The 21,328-nt window shown below is 39.6% G+C and overlaps 2 protein-coding genes across 2 annotated transcripts; both read right to left on the bottom strand.

The window, feature by feature from the left end:
- Nucleotides 1–5,499: 5,499 nt before the first annotated feature.
- On the bottom strand, nt 5,500–10,186 carry LOC104445859. The gene is made up of 5 exons (XM_039313091.1): nt 10,039–10,186; nt 9,843–9,945; nt 7,995–8,178; nt 6,276–6,402; nt 5,500–6,172 (listed from the first exon to the last, which is right to left on the bottom strand). The coding sequence occupies exons 1-4, from the start codon at nt 10,117–10,119 to the stop codon at nt 6,351–6,353; spliced, it is 420 nt and encodes a 139-aa protein (XP_039169025.1). The 5' UTR covers nt 10,120–10,186; the 3' UTR covers nt 5,500–6,172; nt 6,276–6,350.
- Nucleotides 10,187–13,086: 2,900 nt separating this feature from the next.
- LOC104444677 (probable phospholipid-transporting ATPase 5) lies at nt 13,087–19,550 on the bottom strand. The gene is given in 13 exon segments (XM_010058411.3): nt 13,087–13,909; nt 14,065–14,256; nt 14,337–14,435; nt 14,563–14,688; nt 14,811–15,020; nt 15,435–15,528; nt 15,661–15,749; nt 16,208–16,484; nt 16,583–16,693; nt 16,799–17,873; nt 17,876–17,951; nt 17,953–18,252; nt 18,584–19,550. Coding segments are annotated over 13 exon segments (3,765 nt in total). The 5' UTR covers nt 18,995–19,550; the 3' UTR covers nt 13,087–13,204.
- Nucleotides 19,551–21,328: the final 1,778 nt, after the last annotated feature.

Here is a 21,328-nt window from a genome sequence, read left to right as displayed (position 1 = left end):
ATTTTTACGACAACCAAATGTCGCCTACAAGTCGGAGATACACAAACATGGATAAAAAATTATCGACCACGGGTCAAACGCATTAAAATCACTAAAAGTTACTCGGTAGTTTAGGTGTACTAAAATCGCATCCGGTCGATTTTAACCACGAAATTGAATTGCTGGAATCGAACATTTGAGCATGTCACGATTTACTTTTTAGGACTTCGTCTCATCTTTTGGGAAATTTATGTCGAGCCGGGAATTTTTATGAAAATCAAATTCGGCAACAAGAAATCAAGAGAAATTCGAATTAACACCTTTAATTGGATTTTTGGCCACCAATTTGATTTGTTATGTGAAGGATTGAAGGGAAATTCGTATGGGTTGCTGCCATGGCATTTTTGGCCATCAAAATGAAGTGGCTTTGTGAAGAATTGAGAAGAAATTTGTGGAAATTGTACGGCAGCCTCCTTGGCATTTTTTGCCACCTAAATGCCTTTGTTTGTGAAGATTGGAAGAGAAAATTGCCAATGGTGGATGCCTTGACAATAGGGGGCTAAAGACTTTGTGGTTTATGCATCAAGTAATTGATATTTCTCCTTGGCACCCATTGGCTGCATGCTCGACAATTTGGCCTCTCTCTCCCTCCTTCTTGCTCCTTCTTCCTTGTGCGTGTAGAACCTTGGCCGAACACTCCTCTGTCCAGCTTCATCTTCCTTATTTCTTTTTCTTTTCCTTCTTCACTTGGCTACTGCTCCATTTCCCTTCTGCTGTTGCACCTCACCTCCACTCCACCGAACCACCACCGCAACTCCAGCAGCCAATGCAGCACCACCGTCCAGCTCGTCCCCACGCCCGACCAGCTTGCACCGCTGTCTCAACCATCCGCGGCCACCGGTCCAGGCAACCGATAGCTCCGCCTGTCCACCCTTTCGCCAGCCATCACCGTCCAGTCCAGCCGAGCCCAACCAGCCCACCTCAGCCCGACCAGCAACCCCTCCAGAACCGAACTCGCCAGCCAAGCCGTGAGCTTGTTTGGCCTTTTTCAGCCTTGGTCGATCCTCCGTTGGAGACGCTGTAGACTCAAGTCTCGGTCGTCTTCATGCTGCCATTGACGTGACTCCATCACCTCGCTAGGTTAGTTAGTTAGTTAGGTTAGTTAGTTAGCTTAATTAGATTAATATAGTTAGCCTAGTTAGATTAGTTTTGTCAGCCTATTTAAATTAATTAAGTGTTTTAATTTAAATAATTTACAATTTATTTAATTAATTATAATTAGCGTAAATTGTGCCGGGATAGCCGGTTATCAGAATTTTACGTTGATCGTCGTGGATGCGTTTATATGTGAAATTTGTTGCTAAATTATACAATTGAGTGCTTGGTGATGATTTTTTTATTATTATTGCAAAAATTGATTTTTTGGGTATTTAATTAGAAAAATACCAAGTGTCGGTTTTTGACACAAAATATTGTATATAGTATATAAAATTGTGGAATTTTGAAATGATAATGTATCACGCTTGCTGGATTGATTTAAATGCGTGACCATGCATGATTATTTTACCGGGAATTTTTAATACGAAGAAAATTGGCCAAGTCTATTATTTGAAATGAAAGTATTTGAATACAAAGCACGATGTTCTTGACCGAGTTTAGATGTGCGTGTGATCGTTATCGGAACCCGTCACCCGATGAAAGTCGGGGAGGCGATGCCTGGTTAAATTCAAATGCCCCACATCAACGGATACTGATCGTAGTGGAGGCTGGGCTGATGCTCCTTTATGGAATGCCGTCTAAATGTAGACGTTGTTGTGCCCGACGGAGCGGGATGACGCCCGATTATGTCGGATGACCGTTGACTGATGAGTTGGCCGTGGCCGTTGGGTCGTAAATAACTGGGACACGCTTGTGTGATTGAGATACCCATGCTTGATTATGGGGCAAAATTATGTAGTGCGAAATGGGACGCGTCATAACGGTTGGACCCATGTGATTGTTTAAAAGATGAATTGATGTGTTCCAGTTATGAAATATGTTTGATGTATGCATATGATATATGTGATGAGCTAATGTGCAAGGAGATGCTGAGGCGAGGTAAGTTTGTGTGTGATGCCTGTTTAGGCTGCCTCTGAGTGAATTATCGTCCTAATCAAGGTTTAGGGTGTTAATTCACTGAGATTTTATCTCACCCCATCGTGGTTAACCCTTTTTCAGGTCCCTAGTATGGAGAACTTGGACCCCAAGGCTAGAGGGTCCGATGCTTAAGTGGCCTAGGGTTTTCTTTTGGACATAGACTTGTTTATAAACCCATAGGTTTAACCTGGCATGTATATGAAGTGCAGTTGTGAAATAAAAGCGTTGGCATGTGTTTAGACTATCCCTGTGTTTGCTTGTTGGTTGGGTGATTGTTTAATTCGTTTCTGCATGTGCATAAAACGAATGGGTTTGCGACGTGTCCTAGGAATATTGCAATTTGATCAACCGTCGAGGGACATGTGAGTACTCGAAGTTCGGGACGTGACACAAAGCATCTCGCCAATAGTGATGAAAAAAAAATAGAAAACTCTTCGATATAGCAAATATGGAGACTTAATATATATTTTTAGACTCGTGAAATTAAAAAATGAAAAATTCACGAAGAAAGTAAGCTTTTGAGATAGGTGGGATGAAAAATAGACAAGTTGTTAGAAGAACTAGGGCTAAGCATGATTTTAAGATAGAACTCAAAATTGAAGAATCAGACCGGTGGGAACCTATCCAGTTCCAAATTTCAAGGCATGCAAGCAAATTCCGGATTTAAAAAATTGAGAACATATTTCGATAGGTGGGTTTTAGGTTCTAAGTAGGTAGAATATGGAAATTGGAACTTGAAATAAGTTTTTGTGTTCTTCTTAGTTTATTTCTTTGCGTGATCCTACAATATTTAATGACATCCAATGATGAGTATATAGTCTAGAACCACTAGTTTGAGTTTTTATTTTATGACTAAGGCTTTTATTTTGTTAATATTTCATATTATTCGTGTATCTAAATATAAGTTATGGCAAGTGGTGGTTATTAAAGGTGTTGATATACTGCAATCGTTCAATCAATAGTACATGTTGAACTTGGATAGAACCTAAAACTGACATTGAAACCAGTGATAAAGTAGATTACATCCAAATTTTGTATAGGTTCCTCTTGGAATTTAGAACCTATCCGCTATAATAGGTTCCTTATTTTTTGGAACCTGAAACTTATCATGCAAACCTTGAAACCTAGAAAAGTTGAAGAGAGTATTGTTCATGCCAATGGTTGATTGATTATTCCTGGTCTAACTCTAGTGTTTGAGCATCCGAAGTGGGATCCAGAGCCTCGTAAATAGTGAACTGGGCCTAGCGGGGCCCAAGATTTAGAAGCGGCGTCTGAAGTTGAAAGTGCGCTTATAAAAGAAACCTTGCTCGCATCGAATTTTGCCGAGTGGAAAGTTCCTGCGTTCATCCTCGAAGCGTTCATCGTCCCAAGATGATCGTTCCAAGCATTCACCAACATTCCAGGCATTCATCCGTCCATCCTCCCAAGATGAACGTTCCAAGCATTCACCAACATTCCAAGCATTCATCCTTCAAGCGTTCAAAGAGTTGGTAGCCAGGGGCCATGTCCATGGCCATCCAGCCCTCAAAGAGGATCGGCTTGAGCTCGGCACGAGTGGCATAGACGGGGGTGGTGAGTTCCCGACGTCGTAGGTGTCGGCAAGTTGGCCGCTGGGGACGATGTCCATGTCCATCGATAAGGTGATGGGCCCCACTTGTGCAAAGTTTTCAAAGTCTCCCCCTCTCTCTCTCCCCCCAGGGCAGTGGCGTTGTACTCGTTCGATTAAATCAACTTGAGGGTTTCAATACCATGGATGGGTTGATCCCGTCTCCTATCCTCCTTTTCTAGGGTGTCGACGGTTCAATTCGATTCGAATTTCTAAAAATCCAAATCCAAACTATTTAGGTGTGTATTAACTTTGAGCCAAACTGCACCCAAACCTAAGAGTTGGTTCAGATAGGATTGGTTTTTTGGTTTTTTTTTTTTTTAATAAATATTACAAAGAGATTCAGTGAAAAATGAGAGAGATCATGTAAATAGTAATATTAAGAAGAGGGACAATGTTCAGTTGAATTTGGTCATCGAAACAAAATAAAACAATCCATACCAGAAAAAAAAAAATAAGTGATTTTTCATTATCTAAACCGAAATCTAAACTGAACCAAAAATGCATGAAAGTTCAGTTTGGTTTAGTTCAATTCGATTCAGATAAGTTTCGATTTTGATTCGATTTTCCAATTTGGTTCTGACACCTTACTCTTTACTACTTCGGTATCTTTAACTTAACTTGACAAGTGTCTATATACACCTATTAACTACACAAGACGGAAAAAAATCACCATGTACAATTTTCTCCCCTTGTTTCTCTACATCATAATACCAGCCACCACTACTAATAAAAAAATCAAGGTTATCGGAAAATCTCGCCCCCGTTAACTATTTGGTAACCCACCAAAACAATAGACACCAGTAACTCACTCCCTCCGTCCCCCTCTCCCATAAAAAGTCCCAACTAATCATTTTCTAATCGGCATAAGCTCTAATGGATGGCCGAGAAACATGATATTATTTGCACTTGATGATGTAAGGGAATCAAACCTGTATTGTCAAACGCCTAATCCACGTACGCACAAGTTGGATCCTCGACTACTAAGTCATGATGGATGGCCTAAGTGGTGCGGAGAATAGAACCTCTACCGTGTGCCTAATCTGCACATAAATTAGATCCTTAAATACTATGACAAATTTTAGGAGGTTCAGATGAAATCCAATACAGTAAATTTTCAGTTCATTTAGCAAGGCATAAGCAGGACCGAGTTTTAATTAAGCTTCATGTACTTAAATCAAAATGAATCACGAAATTTAAACCCAAGTCATTGAGTTGGCAAACTAATTTGGAGACAATGGGGAAAATTACCATGATATGGGATCTACTAATTGTCAAAAGATAGCTGCTCAATTTGTTGCTTTCTTGAAGTGTAAGTCCTGATTTTACAAAAGATCATAGAATCAGAACATTTTAACTTGAAGCAATCGGCAGAGAACCATCCCCTGTATTTCGATACCAAGATACTGCAATACATCCCAACCATTTCAATCCAGCTTGCCCGGTCAGCATATGTTAACTTCATGATATGTGAGATCACGACGTCGCAAACCTCAGGGTCTATGAGTCCACTCCCATGTCGTCACAGATTGTTCTCGATGGCACTAAGTTTTTATACTCTTTGATATGCTTTTTTGGTGCTAATTGCATGGTCCATTTTCAAGCCGAATCCCCCAAATAAGTATGCAAATGATAACTATTCGATACCGTCTGATTAACTATATACCTGTTGAATCGTTTCACCTAGACTCTGACCAGAAAACCAGCTATTGACAATATAAATCCATTAAAAGATTACACTTTTACAAATAAGACTAACTCACAAATCAGAGTAAAGCTACTAAAAACCATATATATATTTTCCATCGTCCCCGTGTCTTGGACAACACACGTTCAAATGAGTGAGCAAAGGATGCATGTCCATGAAATTGTTTTCAACAGTCATAGACTCGTTCATAACTTAGCAATGAAACAGCAATCAGAAGAACAAAAACAATGTGAGGATGTGGTGACTAGGGAATAGCTGCATGGCCCAGAGAGGAAATACCGCTGAGCGTCTGATTCATGAGTGTGCGTGCGCATCTGTTCACTCGTCAGTGAGGATAAGTGAGTCCCCACAATGGAAGTCCTACCATGATCCAAAGTCAAACCACCATATGCTAACACAAATATTTATAAAGAGATGACCTCTGCCAGATGACATCCAGATTTTTATGGAAATGCCTGAAACCTCTTCAAATGTCACAGCTTGACCTCACTCAGAGATCTCAGCAAGGAGAGACTACGACTGGCTTGGCAAGCGTGAATTACACTGACTCATGGTAATTTCAACACTGCTTTATCCATGGCAAAAAGGAACCTCGATTAATTAATGTCACATATATATTACAGTTGTGACAATGTATATGCTAGAGAGAATCGCCTGCAGTAGTTTCTTTTCCGCATAGTTTCTGAAATGAGGAGAGCAAATGACAACTGAGATTTGCTGATTTGTTGTGTATGTTACCAGCCCTGAAAGCGATACAGAGAGGCAAATTGATTAGAGAGAATTGGCAAAGAAGTAGGGAAAAGAGCTAGCAGAATGTGAGTCTTTATGAGCATGCCAGAACCATACAAGCAACAGAGGAAGCATCTACTGCTTGCAAAATCTTCTAGTTGTCCCTTCAAATCCATGAGGTCTCATAAACTTCTACATTTCATCATCCTGCCTTTTCTGCTTTGGCGTCGCTTCTTCGCATTGCCTTTGCATCAACAAATAGAGAAAGTATAAACTTCCAATATCAATAGTTTGTGAATATGGCATGCTGACACCAACAAACCACAAAAGGAGGAGTTTGGGATGACAACTCTCAACTCAAAAGTGATTCAATAGCATTTCAACATGTTAGCATGCATGAATAATGTAGCTACTGGATATCAAGAGAAGGTTTTCTTTTCTGTATATTCCCCTCATCAAATTTACTTTCTTTTCATTGGAGGATCCAGCAGGTTCTAGAAAAAATCTTAATTTGCACTAGAAGCCTCAGAAATGAATACAAGTAATTGTTAAAAAAAAAAAATAAAAAAAAAAAACCCTCTTTTACTACGACAATAGAAAAACTCCTGTTACTTTAAAAGTTAAATTTAAATTTTAGCATGAACAATACTCTACTTGAAGTTAGAAAATCACAACAATTAATATTGCTAGTGAGAAAATTATTTCAATGAATTACATGATGGCATATGAGAATCTATATTTCTCTTTTAACTGCTTGTCATATACCTTATTTGGCTATTGTCAATCAAATCGATCTACTTCGTGATCTTTCAATCAGATCATTCTTTTTCTTTCCGGTGGAATATTGCTCTTCCAAATAACAGACAGCTGATGTGGGAAGTCAAATTTGAATACGATGTCACATCTCTTGTAGCGACAACAAATAGTGCCAGCCATACTTTCACCACCATAATCCAGATCCATCTCCTTCTAATCCAATTTTGACCCACTTCAAAGCCAATCAATTTCCAGAACTCAGCACTGGATTAGTAGGAAAGTAAACGCAACTAAAACCACATAATTGTGGAGAATCAGTCCATAAGAGACAACATTGTCTCCCCAATAACAAGGGTAATATGTTGTTGAGCATCAAGGGAAATATTGCACTCAGTTGCTTTCTTCATAACAGAAGTCCAACTGAGCAGCTTCTCCTTCAAGTTGCCAAATAACTAATTGGTTTCATTCTTGGGTATTGTCAAGTTCCTTCCAAGTGCAGCGATGAGTGATGAATGGCAGCTAACTCATTGTAAGAGCTGCCATCTTTACTTCAACATTTAATTTTAGGTCATTTTTAAGCTCTACCGTGTTTGACAAAGCCCTCTGAATAAAGCATACTCCATCGATGATCTTGAGAACAAATTAGACTGAAAAAAAAACAGGTATAAGAATCCAGAAAGGGCAAAAGAAATCCGACATCATTCTACAGCTTTGTGCGTTTTGTTATGTGGCTTGAACAACTCAGAATGTAGCATACTGATACCATCATCAAATTATTTGTTACAATTATAAAGCAAAGAAAAGCTTATACTTTCACATGAAACCGCTAACATACACAATACCTCAATCATAGTATCCTCATCAACTTAATTTTAGTGCTTCCCTAAGGCACAATAACACATACTTCCACAACCCTAAAGCAGCAGCCAAGAAAAGATGCAAAGTATTCAAAAAATAATAGGACATTGCAAAGTAACAATAACTCTGATCATTCACAATAGGTTGACATCCACTATTAATTATAAATAAAAGAAGCTTAACTTACAGGACTTAGTATGTATTCATAAAAGAATGACCTACCTCTTTAATGGTCCTCTCTTCAAATGAGTATCTAGACATGCCTTTATGTCCTCGAGTGTCATAACATTCTCAAGACTCGACTTCAATAGATTGGATGCATCTAGATGTGAGGCAGACCCAGCCAAACCAGGGATTCCTTCCAAATCCTTAACCTTCACTTTGAGATGCTCCATCAAAATCATCCCTATCAAGCCCCCAAAATATAAAAATAAAAAAAACTAGGTCAGAATGCATGTTTTAAACAAAACTTTGATGCATATGAGCTATAAAACTTATTGAAGACTGCAAGAACGGATACATATGAACGACCCAACTAAGTCAAGGCCAACAACAGCAACATATATGTGATGTCAGAGAGCACCGGATGCAGGAACATAATATGTTATTAGGGTAACAAACACTCATGTGCCAGTCACGTGACTTTTAAAGAGCTCCAATAGTATAGATTAAAAGTAAGTATGTTAGATCAAGGGAGTATAAATAGGTCTTTAGTAACTTTGTCATTAGTTTTCCTCATTCAACAGACATCATTCATTTTTATAAACCCTAAGAATAACCTTTCTCTGTTCCATCTTCAATGACTCTATTTTAGCCCTGTTTTTGTTCCATTTGCTTCTTCAACTACAGCTACTATGTCTAAGTAAACTTTAATGTCTCTAGCAATTAAAGAACAAAGGAGAAGGGCATAGCATGCAGAATAAGCACCTACATAATGGTCCCTACCCAAATCTATGAGGAGCACAAATTTAAAAAGTGCAGAAGGATGAAAAATCAATCCTTACTCAAATTTGCTTGGCACAATTTTGCATCTCATTTGCAGTTCTAACATGCATATTAGTGACTTTTACTTAGAACCAACATCTATCCACAACTCAGAAGCACCTACAGTAGCCCATATATATGAAAGCAAAGACAGCATGTGGCTTTAGGGAGACCCAAAACTAACTGCCGAGGTATGAGAAAATAAGAAACAATATTCACAAGAATAGATGCATGAATCTCCAACATATAAATGATCGAGACATGAACTTTGTCAATCAATGATATCCCTACCTAACTCCCTATCTATAGATTGTACTAAAGACTAAGATCTATCAATATTGCTGACGGATTGGGAATGTGACAACAGGAAAAACATTGCTGACAGATTGGGAAACTCAAGAACCCAGAATCAACAAACTATTGAATAGACAGACAGTCCCTCACTTCGAATAAACATTTTGAAACTTCTTCAAGTAAGCTTTTGACTTGATATGAAGCCAGGAGAAAATCCAATACTAGAGAATGACAGAATGCTACAAAATGTGGTTATCTTTCCAGGAACTACTAGTACAGTTACAAAGCTGCACCCAACAACCTTAAAACACCGCAACACGAGCACATAAAGTATTAGGAACTTCTCGTGAAACAACAGGATATTCTATAGGAGCTTGTGCGGATGACGTGTTTGTCATTGTTTCCTCGAACCAAAAATACGGATCGACATTAGTTTGGATGCTCAGGAACCATATTCGGAGACCTTAACACGGCGCATTCACATCATCAACTATGGCCATCACAACAACATTCAGCCAAAGTTAACCTGGATTCAATTCCATCAGATCATGGGAGAAAAGCATGACGTAACATTCGCACTACAGCCCAAAAATAATTCATTCATCATATGGCCAATCAATTCCCTAGCTAGCGAAGACGAAACAACACCGCCGAGAAAAATTCCAGAAGCTCGATGTAAAGGGACAAAAAATTCCTCTTTTTGGCCGCAAAGGAAGATATCCTTACCCATAAATAGCTCATCACAAAACCCAATTCACTTAAAACAGAGGAGAAACAGGGGACGTAACGTACCCATGGATCGGAGCATCTTCAGATCGAACTTCTCGGCGAGATGCTCCCGGCCGATCCCTCTCGCTCGCTGAAGCGCCAGCGTCTTCAAACCCATCAGCAGATCCTGCAGAAACAACCCTCGTCAGAAATTCTCGCGAACGAGACGAAACGAAACGAAACGAAAACAAGAAAATCTGGGAAACGGAAAACAGCGCACGAGCTCCGATTCCGACAGCGAACAGAGCCAGGCAACATCTTCGACGCTGTTGTTTTCCAGGATGTCTTCCTCCGAAGCCATGGAAGCGGTCGTTTCTGCCGCGAACGCGGTTCCGTCCTTTGCCGCCCCGTGACAGCAACTGATAAGGGTTATACGCTCGAAATTTGTGAGTCGAGGATTAAACGATACCGTTTGTTTTATTAGCTTAAATAAAATTAACTTAAAGAATTTTAAGTTAAAAAAAAATCCACCAACGTTTGATAAAACTTATAATTAAGTTTCTGAATTTTAAGTATCCAAAAAGGACAATATTTAAATATTGAGTATCGAATAGTATAATCTTATTACTTGTTATGGAAAGTGGCCTCGACCTGACTTAAAAAATTAAATGTGTTTTTTTTCATGAAAACTCAATAATTAAAGAAAATATTTTCTTATCCACCTACCTTAGATACATTAGAGGAGAGGGATTGTAAACTCCGCACCTCCATTGTGGTATGATCTAAAGTGAAGTGCCGTAGTGCTCCCCCGATTTATGCTCGCATTTTATTTTCCCATTGAGTCGAATCTAAATCTCAGAGATAGCTGTCAACAAAAATATAAAAATAAAAATAAAATATTTTCTTGAAAAAGGATACTTTTTAGGAATAAGATTAGTTTTCTTTCTTTTGGTATATATAACATTCTTTCCTTTTGTTTGCTTTTATCTCGGATAAAAATCAAATTTTTCCGGTAAATATTTATTTTTCTTGTAAAAAAATATATTTATTTTTATATTTTATTTTCCTTTTTTTTTCCTCCTAGCCGCCTTCCACCTAACCCATCGCCCCTTCCTCCTATCCACCGCCATCTTCGACAACCTCACCTCCCTCTGCAGCGATTTCGTCCACCGAAGCTAGGCCGAGCTCCAAGCACATGCACAAGCCGGCGAGCCTTGACCATGCCCAAGGCGCAGGCGCACGCGTTGCGAACAAGGACAAACCTGGGCTCGCACTGGAAGAAGGCACAAGCACACCAAACAGAGAAGCAGCAGAGCTACCCTCAACGAGGCAAACAATGGCTAAGGGGAACTCGACGCAAATGGCGACAGACCAGAGCTCGCGGTAGGCTGAGCCATTCCAAAGGGCGACGATCCTCGGACGCGATTGATGACAGCGTTACGAAGAGCATCGGCGCCGAAGTCGCCGGCATGGAGCCGAATCCATTGGGAATGAAGGTGCAGAAGACGCCGACGAAGAGGAAGAGGAGGGAGCGCAGAGGGGCTCGGGTTGGAGGCGCGGCGGTGACGAAAGGGAAGGGGACGAAGGAGAAGGAGAGAGGGGAAGAGGAGTTACTACTAGTTAGTTTACGTTCAGACAAAGAAAGAAAAGAGAAATAAGAAAAAAAGAAAATAAAAGATATAATAATAATAATAAATTCAAAATTTTTAATTAAATTTTTTAATAATAATTTTGATTAAATAAGGACCTTAAAATATTTTGAAAAATGTTTTCCAATTTTTTCAAAGGGGAAATATTTTCTAAATTTAAGTTTTTGAAGGAAATGCTACTTTATGTCAAAGCATAGCAGCTCTTGTGGGATTTTTTAAATCCAATATATTTTTTTATTGATTAGAAAAACATTTTCCAAGGTTTTGGAAGGAAAATATTTTCTATTGATTAGAAAAACATTTTCCGTTGACTCGTTTTCCTAAATGAACCAAATGCTGAAAAATGAAGAAAACGTTTTTCCGAAAATTATTTTTCGCAAAACAAACACGATTGCATTCGGAAGTTAGGATAATATTGTCCTTTTAGTAAAAATGAGGGTGGATTTAATTATATAAGGAGTGAAAATAGTGTTGCCCAAAGTAAAATTATAATGTTGTGTCAGAATAGTTAAATATCGAGTATCGAATTATATAACATTATTACCAATTACGGAAAGTGACCCCAACCTTACTTAGCAAATTAAGTGATTTTTTTCGATTTAATCAAATTGTGTATGTCAAAACTAGTTATGATTGTCAAACACAACGCAAAATGTATCAATTTTTTAGTGCCTGTTGAGTTATCAATCAAGAATCTAATAAGTAACATAGGGTTAAGTTTGTTTCGGGAAAATAAATTATTCGAAAAATATCTTCCTAAAAATACTTGCTTTTATCACTTACAAAAATAAATAAACAATTTTTTTATTATTTATGAAAATATCTGAACATTAATCATCACCAATAATGAAAATATTTTTTAATGACTAATTATTTTAAGTGGCACTAACGATCATTTTTTTAATTTTTTTTTCAAATTGTTTATTTATCACGTAACAAATGAAACCTTAATTAGTTTGATAGAATAGTAATTTATAGTAATGAAAATCTTAGCAGATATGTTGAAAAAACCTATCAATTACCATCATTTTTCTATCCTTAGCAAGAGACTAATAATATCTATCTATCAAATTTCAATTATCATTTGAGAATTCTTTGTCCATGCTTTCAACACCTATCAATGCTTAAAATTTTACACTTAGATTTTCCTAACATAAATTTTCAATTTTACCAAATAGGCCTAGTGCATTATAAGCGTGGGTTGGGTTTGCTGGGCTGCAAGGCCTCTCAATCAATCAATCTCATTGCTCATTGGGAGTAAGCATGGCTTGAACGGGCTGGTCTTAATTGATCTTTAGGTCCAGCCCAAGCTGTTACGCTGGGCAAAGTGGGCCTGCCCCGGTCGGAGATAATATGACCCGCAACAAACGAGCACGGTTAGATCCAGCCCGGTTTTGGCCTGGCCTACACCTGGTTATAATTTAACAGAAGAAAAATTGTGCCCTGTGATGTGATTAGGTAGGTGGGTGATCAAGTTCATGAGCAGTGCTTTGAGTTTGAACTAATTTGCTAATTTGCCCAAAAGAGACAAGAGTGACCAAAAGGCCACAGGGCTTGGACATCTCTGAGTAGGACTAATACCAATGCAAAACAATACTGTTCATTCCTTGAGCCTCAGTAACCACTGCTAAATCAATAGTATAGACTAGTGAAAAGGAAAGCGGAACTTTTATCGGAACTACATACAAAAAACGTGTAATCTTTACTGGTGTATTCTTGTGTGTTACAAACAAAACTAATTGAAGAATATGTATAATCTCGAGCACAGTTTCTCCCGAGAATTCTGAGTAACTACGGCTACTGGAACAGTGGGCTACTTCTCAGTGTCCTGTAGATAGGGCTGTTGGTGAATGACTTGTAGATTGATTCTCTGCTCTGCTGTATAGCTTCCTTCAGATGATGTATCTTCACGTCGACTCTGGCTGAGAACCCGACTTGCGTCGTCCTCTTCGAGTTCCGCTGTTCTCTCAACCACATCGGCTTGTCGAAGATGTCCTTCTTGCAATGCTTCATCTCTTGGATAACGTGGTCGTCCAATGGGTAAAACGTCCTTTGCAGGACCATGTAAATGAAGTATGGAAGCAGCGATGCAACGACCACAAGGAGCGTGATGATCCAGAAGCTAGGAGCACCTCCAATGGCCTCGGTCAGCACTTGAAATCCCGTATGCGAGTAGGAGGGAGGGAGTGCGCCGTAAGCAAGCAGGAAAATGTACCACAGCAATATGCTTCCCCAGATGAACAGGTGCTGGATCCATGTGAAGTGACTGATTATGAGGGCGATTTGGCAATTCACTGTCCATATCACGCATGTGTATGTGATCGTGCCTAGGTGTGCAATGTCAGCAACTTTGCCCTTCCCCAAGAAGGCGACTGTAGAGAGTGCGTGTATGGTTGAGAGGAAGATGATCAATGAAGCAACAGCGCCATTAAGTATCCAGCCAATGATTCGCTTCCAAGAGAAGCATATGCCTCTTTGACCCTGTTTATAGAGGGCAGGAAACTGCAGAGACGGCAAAGCTTGCTAAGTATGTGAGCTGTAATGAACCAAGAAAGGAAAGAGAAGAAGACAGAGACTACTTGCAGAACTGAGAATTATATATACTTGTCGCAGTACTTGGAAGTAAACCAGCGATTTGTGGATTTTTTAGACTCTACCTGATGACACACATCTGATGGAACGTCCTGCTCAAGAACTCCCAAGGATATGACTGGCAATGATGTCAACAGGACGTTGAATGCTGTCATGTACCAGTCGTCATATAGTACCTGACCGGAGAACGATGTGTAGAACTCGTAGTAGAATAGCGTCAAGCCGAACACGATGTTCTTGTAAATGAAGTAAAGGATCTGTTGCACAAAATGCAACATATTAGGGATAAAGTTTGCTGACATCTGTCCTTAAGAGTAGAATCTGGACAAGTTAGTACCATCTTGGAGATTCTATTGTAACACCAGTGTCCGTGCACCATCAGGAGTCGCTCAAGGAACCGAAACTGGGGCAACGAGAAGTCGCTAGCCATGACAGCCTGCAGCATAAATAAACAAATAAGTAAATAAACAGCATGTCATTGTTCGGCTTTCAGTGAGGGTTGAATTAGAATTCAGAAAAGATTGCTTAGTCAAAAGGCGACAAGAAGTGACACTAGTCTTCACCTGCATGCCTTCCAAGCCACTGATCCCAACTCCAATGTCAGCTTCTTGAATCATGCCGACATCATTTGCACCGTCTCCAATTGCCAGGGTAGTCTTGCCGGTGAACTCCTTCACCAACCGGGTAATCTGAAAGTTCCTACTTAGTGTTACTACTTGGTGCTATGGTTGTGAAAAGAAAATCTTATTATAGCAAAATGAGCTGATTTTCTTTCTAACGATAATACTTAGAAGTAAAACTCAAATCTTACCAGGGCTTTCTGTTTCGGTGACACGCGGCAGCATATAACAGAAGCACACTCGACAGCCAACTGTAAGAATTGATCCTTCACATCGCTTCTTAAAGCAATCTCGAGGGCCTGCCCATCCACTACCAGAGCAAAGGGCATATGCTTGTTGTGCTCTTCGTTTATTTCTTGCGAAAAGCTTTCAATTTGGCTTACTAAAGCTTTTTTTGCCACCTGAAAAGATGATACGCTGCATGTCATCACCAACCTCAAAGAAGAGGAGGATCTCTCGCTTTTGAAACGTCTTCTAGAACAAATTAAACAATTGTTACAAGGCAACTGTCATTACTTGATTGCATTTACTACGCTCAAAAACCTATGTTATGCCCTTTTGCTTTTGATACTTATTACCTTCACTTTTCTTATCTTGACATAGATATTCGATCATCCAGAAAAGGAAAACCAATTCAAATTGATATATGACCAAACCAAGTCACTGACATGTACTATTTTAAATAGATTGTACTGCAAGTTCTTGTATGATTAGTAGATTTCATTATGCACAGTATTGTCAAGCATTTGAAATTTCTCATTTCTATCACATTGACATTATAACAACACTAATTATTCATGTGTCAGAAATCTTACAAGTATCACCTCCGACTGGTTGCTGCATCCCGAGTTTATGACAGAACTCAAATGAAACTGCCTCATATCTTGTCGAAGCAAGCTGCACGCGAATCTAGCAAGGCAATGAGAAAAAAAGATGAACCGATTGGCTTTTTAAGAGATTAGGATGGTCATAACCATTGGTCCATACTATAAAATGATCAACTATCATTATAGCTAGCGGGTTTCAGAAGATGAGACACACCCAATGTTGATTGCAGTCTCCTTCTTGTCACCAGTAAGCAGCCAAATCTTCAAACCCCCTTGAGCGAGTTTATCTATGCATTCTGGAACCTGTGCAAGTCAAGAAAATGTACTGTCTTTCAAATCCAGATTGAGAAGCTCCACTTTGTAGAGGTTAAACAAGTTTATGTCCCTTTTTATCCAAAAACTTTGTACAGGAGTTACACGTCAAATGCTTGATAAACATCTCAATGATCGATGGTGATGTATTAATTACAATAACTGATTTATTGACTTAGTTCTGCAATAACACCGGAGCATCGCTTTGTTTTTGTTGAGTAAGAGTGGAAGTATTATATCTGCAGTCGAAAGGAAACAGATAGTATAATGTTTTTGTCAGCAATATTAGTTCTTCAATGCATGAAAACCAGAGAAACTGACGCTTTATCTACCTCTAACTTTTCCAGATTTATGTAACTGTTTGGGTTCCAATTAAATCGAAGAAGGACCTAAACTAAAACCAAAGATATAGAAAATGAAAAATTAAATGACATTGAGAATTAACTAACCCCTTTTTGTAATTTGTCCTCCACGGCGACAACCCCCAACAGAATCATGTCCTTTTCGATCATTTCAGACGCACTCTCCAGTAATTCATCCCTTTCAGGACCCACGGTGGTCTTAGCTTTCATGAATATCGAGTTCCAGTGTTCGTAGTCAGCCCTTTCAACTCTACGATATGCAAATGCCAGAGTTCGAAAACCGTCTTCAGCATAACATGAAAGGTGCAAACTTGTCGCCTCCTGGTATGACCTCCCATTATCAGCGAGCCTCTCAAAAATAATGCTGGGAAGGCAAATCAAATAGACCTATGAGATTCAGGATTCCCCAGAAACATAAATAACATGTGGATCTGATTGATTCTTTCAGGAATCAGTGAATACCTGTCTGCTCCTTTGCACAAAAGAAAGATTTGACCATCTTCGGTGCTCACAATCACGGACATCCGCTTGCGAGAACTACTGAACTCCAACAGGTTCAAAAGCTTGTACTCCCTGAATGTCACTAAGAGAGGATGTTCCTCAACCGCTAAAACATATGTTCAAGGAAACAAACGAATAAACAACACCAGAAATGGAATCAGAAAGCCAAGAGGATACCTTTTGACGATGCCTCCCAAGTCTGGGTCGAGCTCCTTGAGAACCATTACTGATTGTGTCCTCTTGCAGAACTGAAAGCCGAGTTCCTGAGAGGTGATCAAGAAAGCAACTTCCTCTGGCGACTCTGCCTCAAACTTCAACTTGTCTGCTTGATCATCTTCGATGGGTATGCCAGTGTGACACAGCGCCATCACTCTGAAGAACATTGTTATGTCATACACGTTGGAATTGCAAGTCCATCGCCCATCCATCAGCCTGTCATCCCTGAAGTTAAAGCCCTTAATAGAATATTCTCTGTGAGCATCCGGAATTTTCAGGTTTTTCAAGTTTGGACTCCCTAAATATTCTGAAGCACCTATATAACCCATTTGAGTGCCAATGTTGTCCGCAGAGATTTCACAGATCTCGATGCTTTGGCTCGTTGCATCAGATTCATCAACACTAGACCTGCATGCAACCATATCAGAGTTCATCCTATGAGAAGCGGCTAGATCCACTTCGTTCAAGTCGCCGCCATATGAGACTCCTGCAATGGAGCATTTCCTAAATTCCATCTGGTTACAGGTCAAAGTTCCCGTTTTATCTGACAAGATGATTGATACCTGACCGAGCTCCTCATTCAAATTCGAAGTGCGGGCTCGGACCGACTGGCATGTTGCTTCGTCGAACATTTGTATATCCTTGTTAATGAGGACAGCTTGAAGTACTTTTACCACTTCAATGGACACATAGAGAGAAATAGGAATCAAATAGCCATACAACACCAGAGCCCTTATGAATTGCATAATTGCCGACAATACTGGTTTTGACGGACTAAAGAATGGATCTTCATCTTGTAAACGGAGATACCACCAACTTGTCATCTCGGAACTCACAAGCAATGTGGAAGCGATAGACGTCACCAGTGAAATCAAAACAAGCATCGAGAAAAGAACATAGATGACATGATCCATCTTCCTCTCAATCCAGCTACGTTTGGAGGGCGACTTCATGGAGTTCCTTACTGCCTTTGTGTCAGGTCCAGTGAAAATGACGGCTCCATATATGTACTCTGTGTTCCGGAGTTTGGAATCCTCAGAAGCACTTGTGCAGGGCACAAAGGATGCGATTCATTCTGAAATTCCAAGTTTCCGACAAAGGAATACAAATTCGGGATTCGGGTCTTCACAGTAAATAGTAGCTTCGAATTTACTCATGGTGTCATCCTCATTTAAACCGAGAGTGGCTTCTACGCATCTCTTAGCTTTCAGATTGGTTTCTCCATCAAGATTCATAGTCTCGACATAACATACGCCGTCCTCATAGCTTGAAGAGAGTAAAAGGAGGTCACTTGGAAAATACTGATCCTTCTGTACTCTAACAACATCCCCGACGGAGACTTGTTGCCACAGTTTTTCGACAAATACACCCTCCCCTATGTGAGTCTTTATGACACGAGAGTTCACGTCCAAATCCTAAGAAAGTTTTAGTCAGCATTAGTCCAAGACACTTTCGATTTTTGGCTCATGACAGACAAGATTAAATGACTAAAAAGAGTTTGGACAGAACCACCTTGACAAAGTCCAACTCGCAGTTCTAAAACTGAAGTGGTTCAGAATGAGAGCGAGCATAATATAAAATGTTAAACAAGAAAATTCTGAGGAAGTCGTCCTCGGCAGGATCATTATGGCCATTCCGCAGAAGGTTCAAGTCACATAGCCAAAAACTTGATAGAGAAAAAGAATGAACTACGAGCATATGAGGAACAGTAAGATGACTGGAGAAAAGGATTCAATGTCTTCATACCTGTAAGAACCTGTGCCAATCTTCTACTGCCTCCTTGAGCATGCTGATCCCAACCACAAAAACGAGAGGGATAATCAGACTCGGTGGAGTGAAAGGAGACAATGAGGTGAGGGACAATACTGCTGCCAGCAGGAAATAAAGATTGGCCACTCTTCGAAACTGCTCGAAGAGTGACCTCGGGAGGAACGTCACTACATTGTACTTCGTCGTGGATACATAATTGGTTGGGTACTTGTGAGGTTTCATTCGATGCAGATGAGGGTTGTTGCAGAAAACAACCCGTGAGAATCCCGGCCGTCCTATAAGGCTTTTGATGGGATCTGGATCAGCATTGGGGGGCCTGAAGCACGAGAATGTGTATAGCTTGCTCCATCGTATCTTCCTCTTCGTTCTTCTGCTCGACTCCCGCATCTCGCTTGCCAACTAGAATTCCAAGTCGCCTCCCCTCTATAAAGTGAATGGAGCTCTTACAACTTCATCAGACCTTAACCAAACGAAATTTCTACAAATTACAATCCTGCGTTCCTTCTCCATCCAGGATCAACTCGCCCTCGTAACATCACCTATCTCAACCATATATCCAGAACAAATTGCCCTTCATGAACTGTATTTTGTCTTCTTCTGGGCGTTGACTCACCTTGTCCCAACTTAACACATCAACAACTCCAATACAAGAAGTCGAATCTTTCTATCCCCATCTTCCAATGTTGCACAGCAATATAAAACTCCGACGTTGATGCATTTTTTTTGGTCTTTCTTCTTGGACAGCGAAGTACTACGGGGCTTTTCTTGGATCATGCAGGCCTGCCGTTCTGCCTTACTACGTTCCTTCAAAGAGAAAACGATATAACGCCAACCCCGAGGTGCGTCACCATTCCATTATGTCTTCGAAGAATCCGAAAACCCTCTTTCAGGACCAATAAACTAAAGCATCTACCACATGCTGGCCGGTCGGCAGTCCAAATTGAAACAATGACTTCCATTATACAAACAATGACTTTGGCGTTTGAAGAAAAAAAAAATTAAAAAACGAACCTTTACGAGCTGAAAAATGGAGCAATATTATAATCCTGAGTTCAGATAAACCCTGCTCTAGTAGCTTGAAGGGGTAATTCATAAAGTCAAAGTGGACGTAACTTGCGGATGTCTGAATTCAGATAAGATCTGATAATAAAATGACAAATGTGCAGATCCCGTAATTAGCGCACATTTGACAATGCCAGACTGCAGAAAAATGACCATCTAAATTACAAAAAAGAAGAAAAATAAGGAAGAATCAAATCTTGGACATTTGACTATCCCGTAATTAGCGCACATTTGACTATGCCAGACCGGAATGATAATCATGCACATGTCGCCATTTGACAGGCTTTAATGTGTGTGATCGATAAATAATGTCAAAGCTCAAGATCAATTGTTTGGTGAGAATCTTTGCTCAATTTCCAAGTACTGGATGTCAACTCTCAAGTTTAATTTGTTGCAAAACTTTATATTATTTAATCCTCTACTGGCGTATGAACCACTAAATTGCAGAAAAACTTTACGACAATAAGTCAGGTTTTATTTTTGAATTCCAAAAATTTACTAATTTTATGACTTGGGTTCTCGTGTTCTCCAGATCTAGGCGCTTTGCTTAAAGTATGGATCACACAGAAAACGACGATGCATATAATAGCAGCTACGGTTTCCAATACGATCTCCAAATCTTCATTCTTCGTTCTCTTTCCTTTTCAGAGTTTCAAGGGAAAGCTTGCTCTTCCCAGTTTTGGGTTCTAATATTTTTATTTGAGACAACTCCCCGCCGGCCGAAAGCCAGTTACTAGCCGAGGAGTGGAATCGGTATTGTCATAACCTGCGTTAATTAGATGCTATCAATGGTCAAGACAAACGTGCAGTTTGTCTCTTCTAGGAACAAAGGAAGATCGCTTCAAAGCGTATTACTCTCGGTCGCTTCTGTTTAGACGAACCGGCCACCGAAATTCTTTAGTCACCTTAATCTAGTTTTGTAAATTGCCTCCTGAATGCAATGAAGCCCTGAATTTAGTTTGATTTTCCTAGCGACCTTTTCATCAACAATAGTCTCAATTAGGCTATCGTGAACCCTCTGTATGTGTGCGATTGACATAAGCTTGAATACTAGAGAGATCTTGAGATGGATGGTAAGTTGATGAATTTTCATAGTAAACTCTGAACTTCAATTTACTTCTAAATGAATGAACATTTGATGAGATGAGAGTTTTATATGAAACTTCTGGTAATACTTCAAACGGAGATATCCCTTGGAGATGCCTTCACATACAGTCACACATCTTATTATTGCCTTTAACGTTATCATGGTTAATTGCTATATATAGTTAAGATAAATCTCTAAGCTATTCCAAGAGTCATTGAACTTCAAAATTGAAAGTCATTTGTCTCTCAATAGCAAAATCTTTGGTCAATAGTTTTTCAGAGGCAACGGCATTGTACAAGCTCGAACTTTTACTGATTGCGCAATCATACAAATTAAGATTTCTTGCTCAAATTAAGTACAAGAGTTTGAAAATTCGATTCCATGTCTGGTTTCTGTCTCATGTCCCCTGATATTCATATCGGGCCTTTTGATCCCAATAGCTTTGACATTGTCCTTGCCATCTTAGAAAGAGAGACGGAGCTACAGCTAGCCTGATTAATTACTCAGAGAAATTCGAGTACCTTCTATTGGGACTTCTAGTTAGTAATATAAAAGAGTAACGAAATGCAAAC

The sequence above is a fragment of the Eucalyptus grandis genome, chromosome 5 (assembly GCF_016545825.1).
Source record: "Eucalyptus grandis isolate ANBG69807.140 chromosome 5, ASM1654582v1, whole genome shotgun sequence".
Classification (NCBI taxonomy): Eukaryota; Viridiplantae; Streptophyta; class Magnoliopsida; order Myrtales; family Myrtaceae; genus Eucalyptus; species Eucalyptus grandis.
This window is presented reverse-complemented; position numbering and strand designations above follow the sequence as displayed.

Bases quoted from the DNA above. Each gene is read 5' to 3' on its own strand.
- LOC104445859 (XM_039313091.1), bottom strand. From the start codon at position 10,119: ATGGCTTCGGAGGAAGACATCCTGGAAAACAACAGCGTCGAAGATGTT. The intron at 8,179-9,842 runs GTACGTTACGTC...GGGGCTTGATAG, and splicing joins GAAGATGCTCCGATCCATGG to GGATGATTTTGATGGAGCAT. The intron at 6,403-7,994 runs GTAGGTCATTCT...GTTGATGCAAAG, and splicing joins AAGAGAGGACCATTAAAGAG to GCAATGCGAAGAAGCGACGC.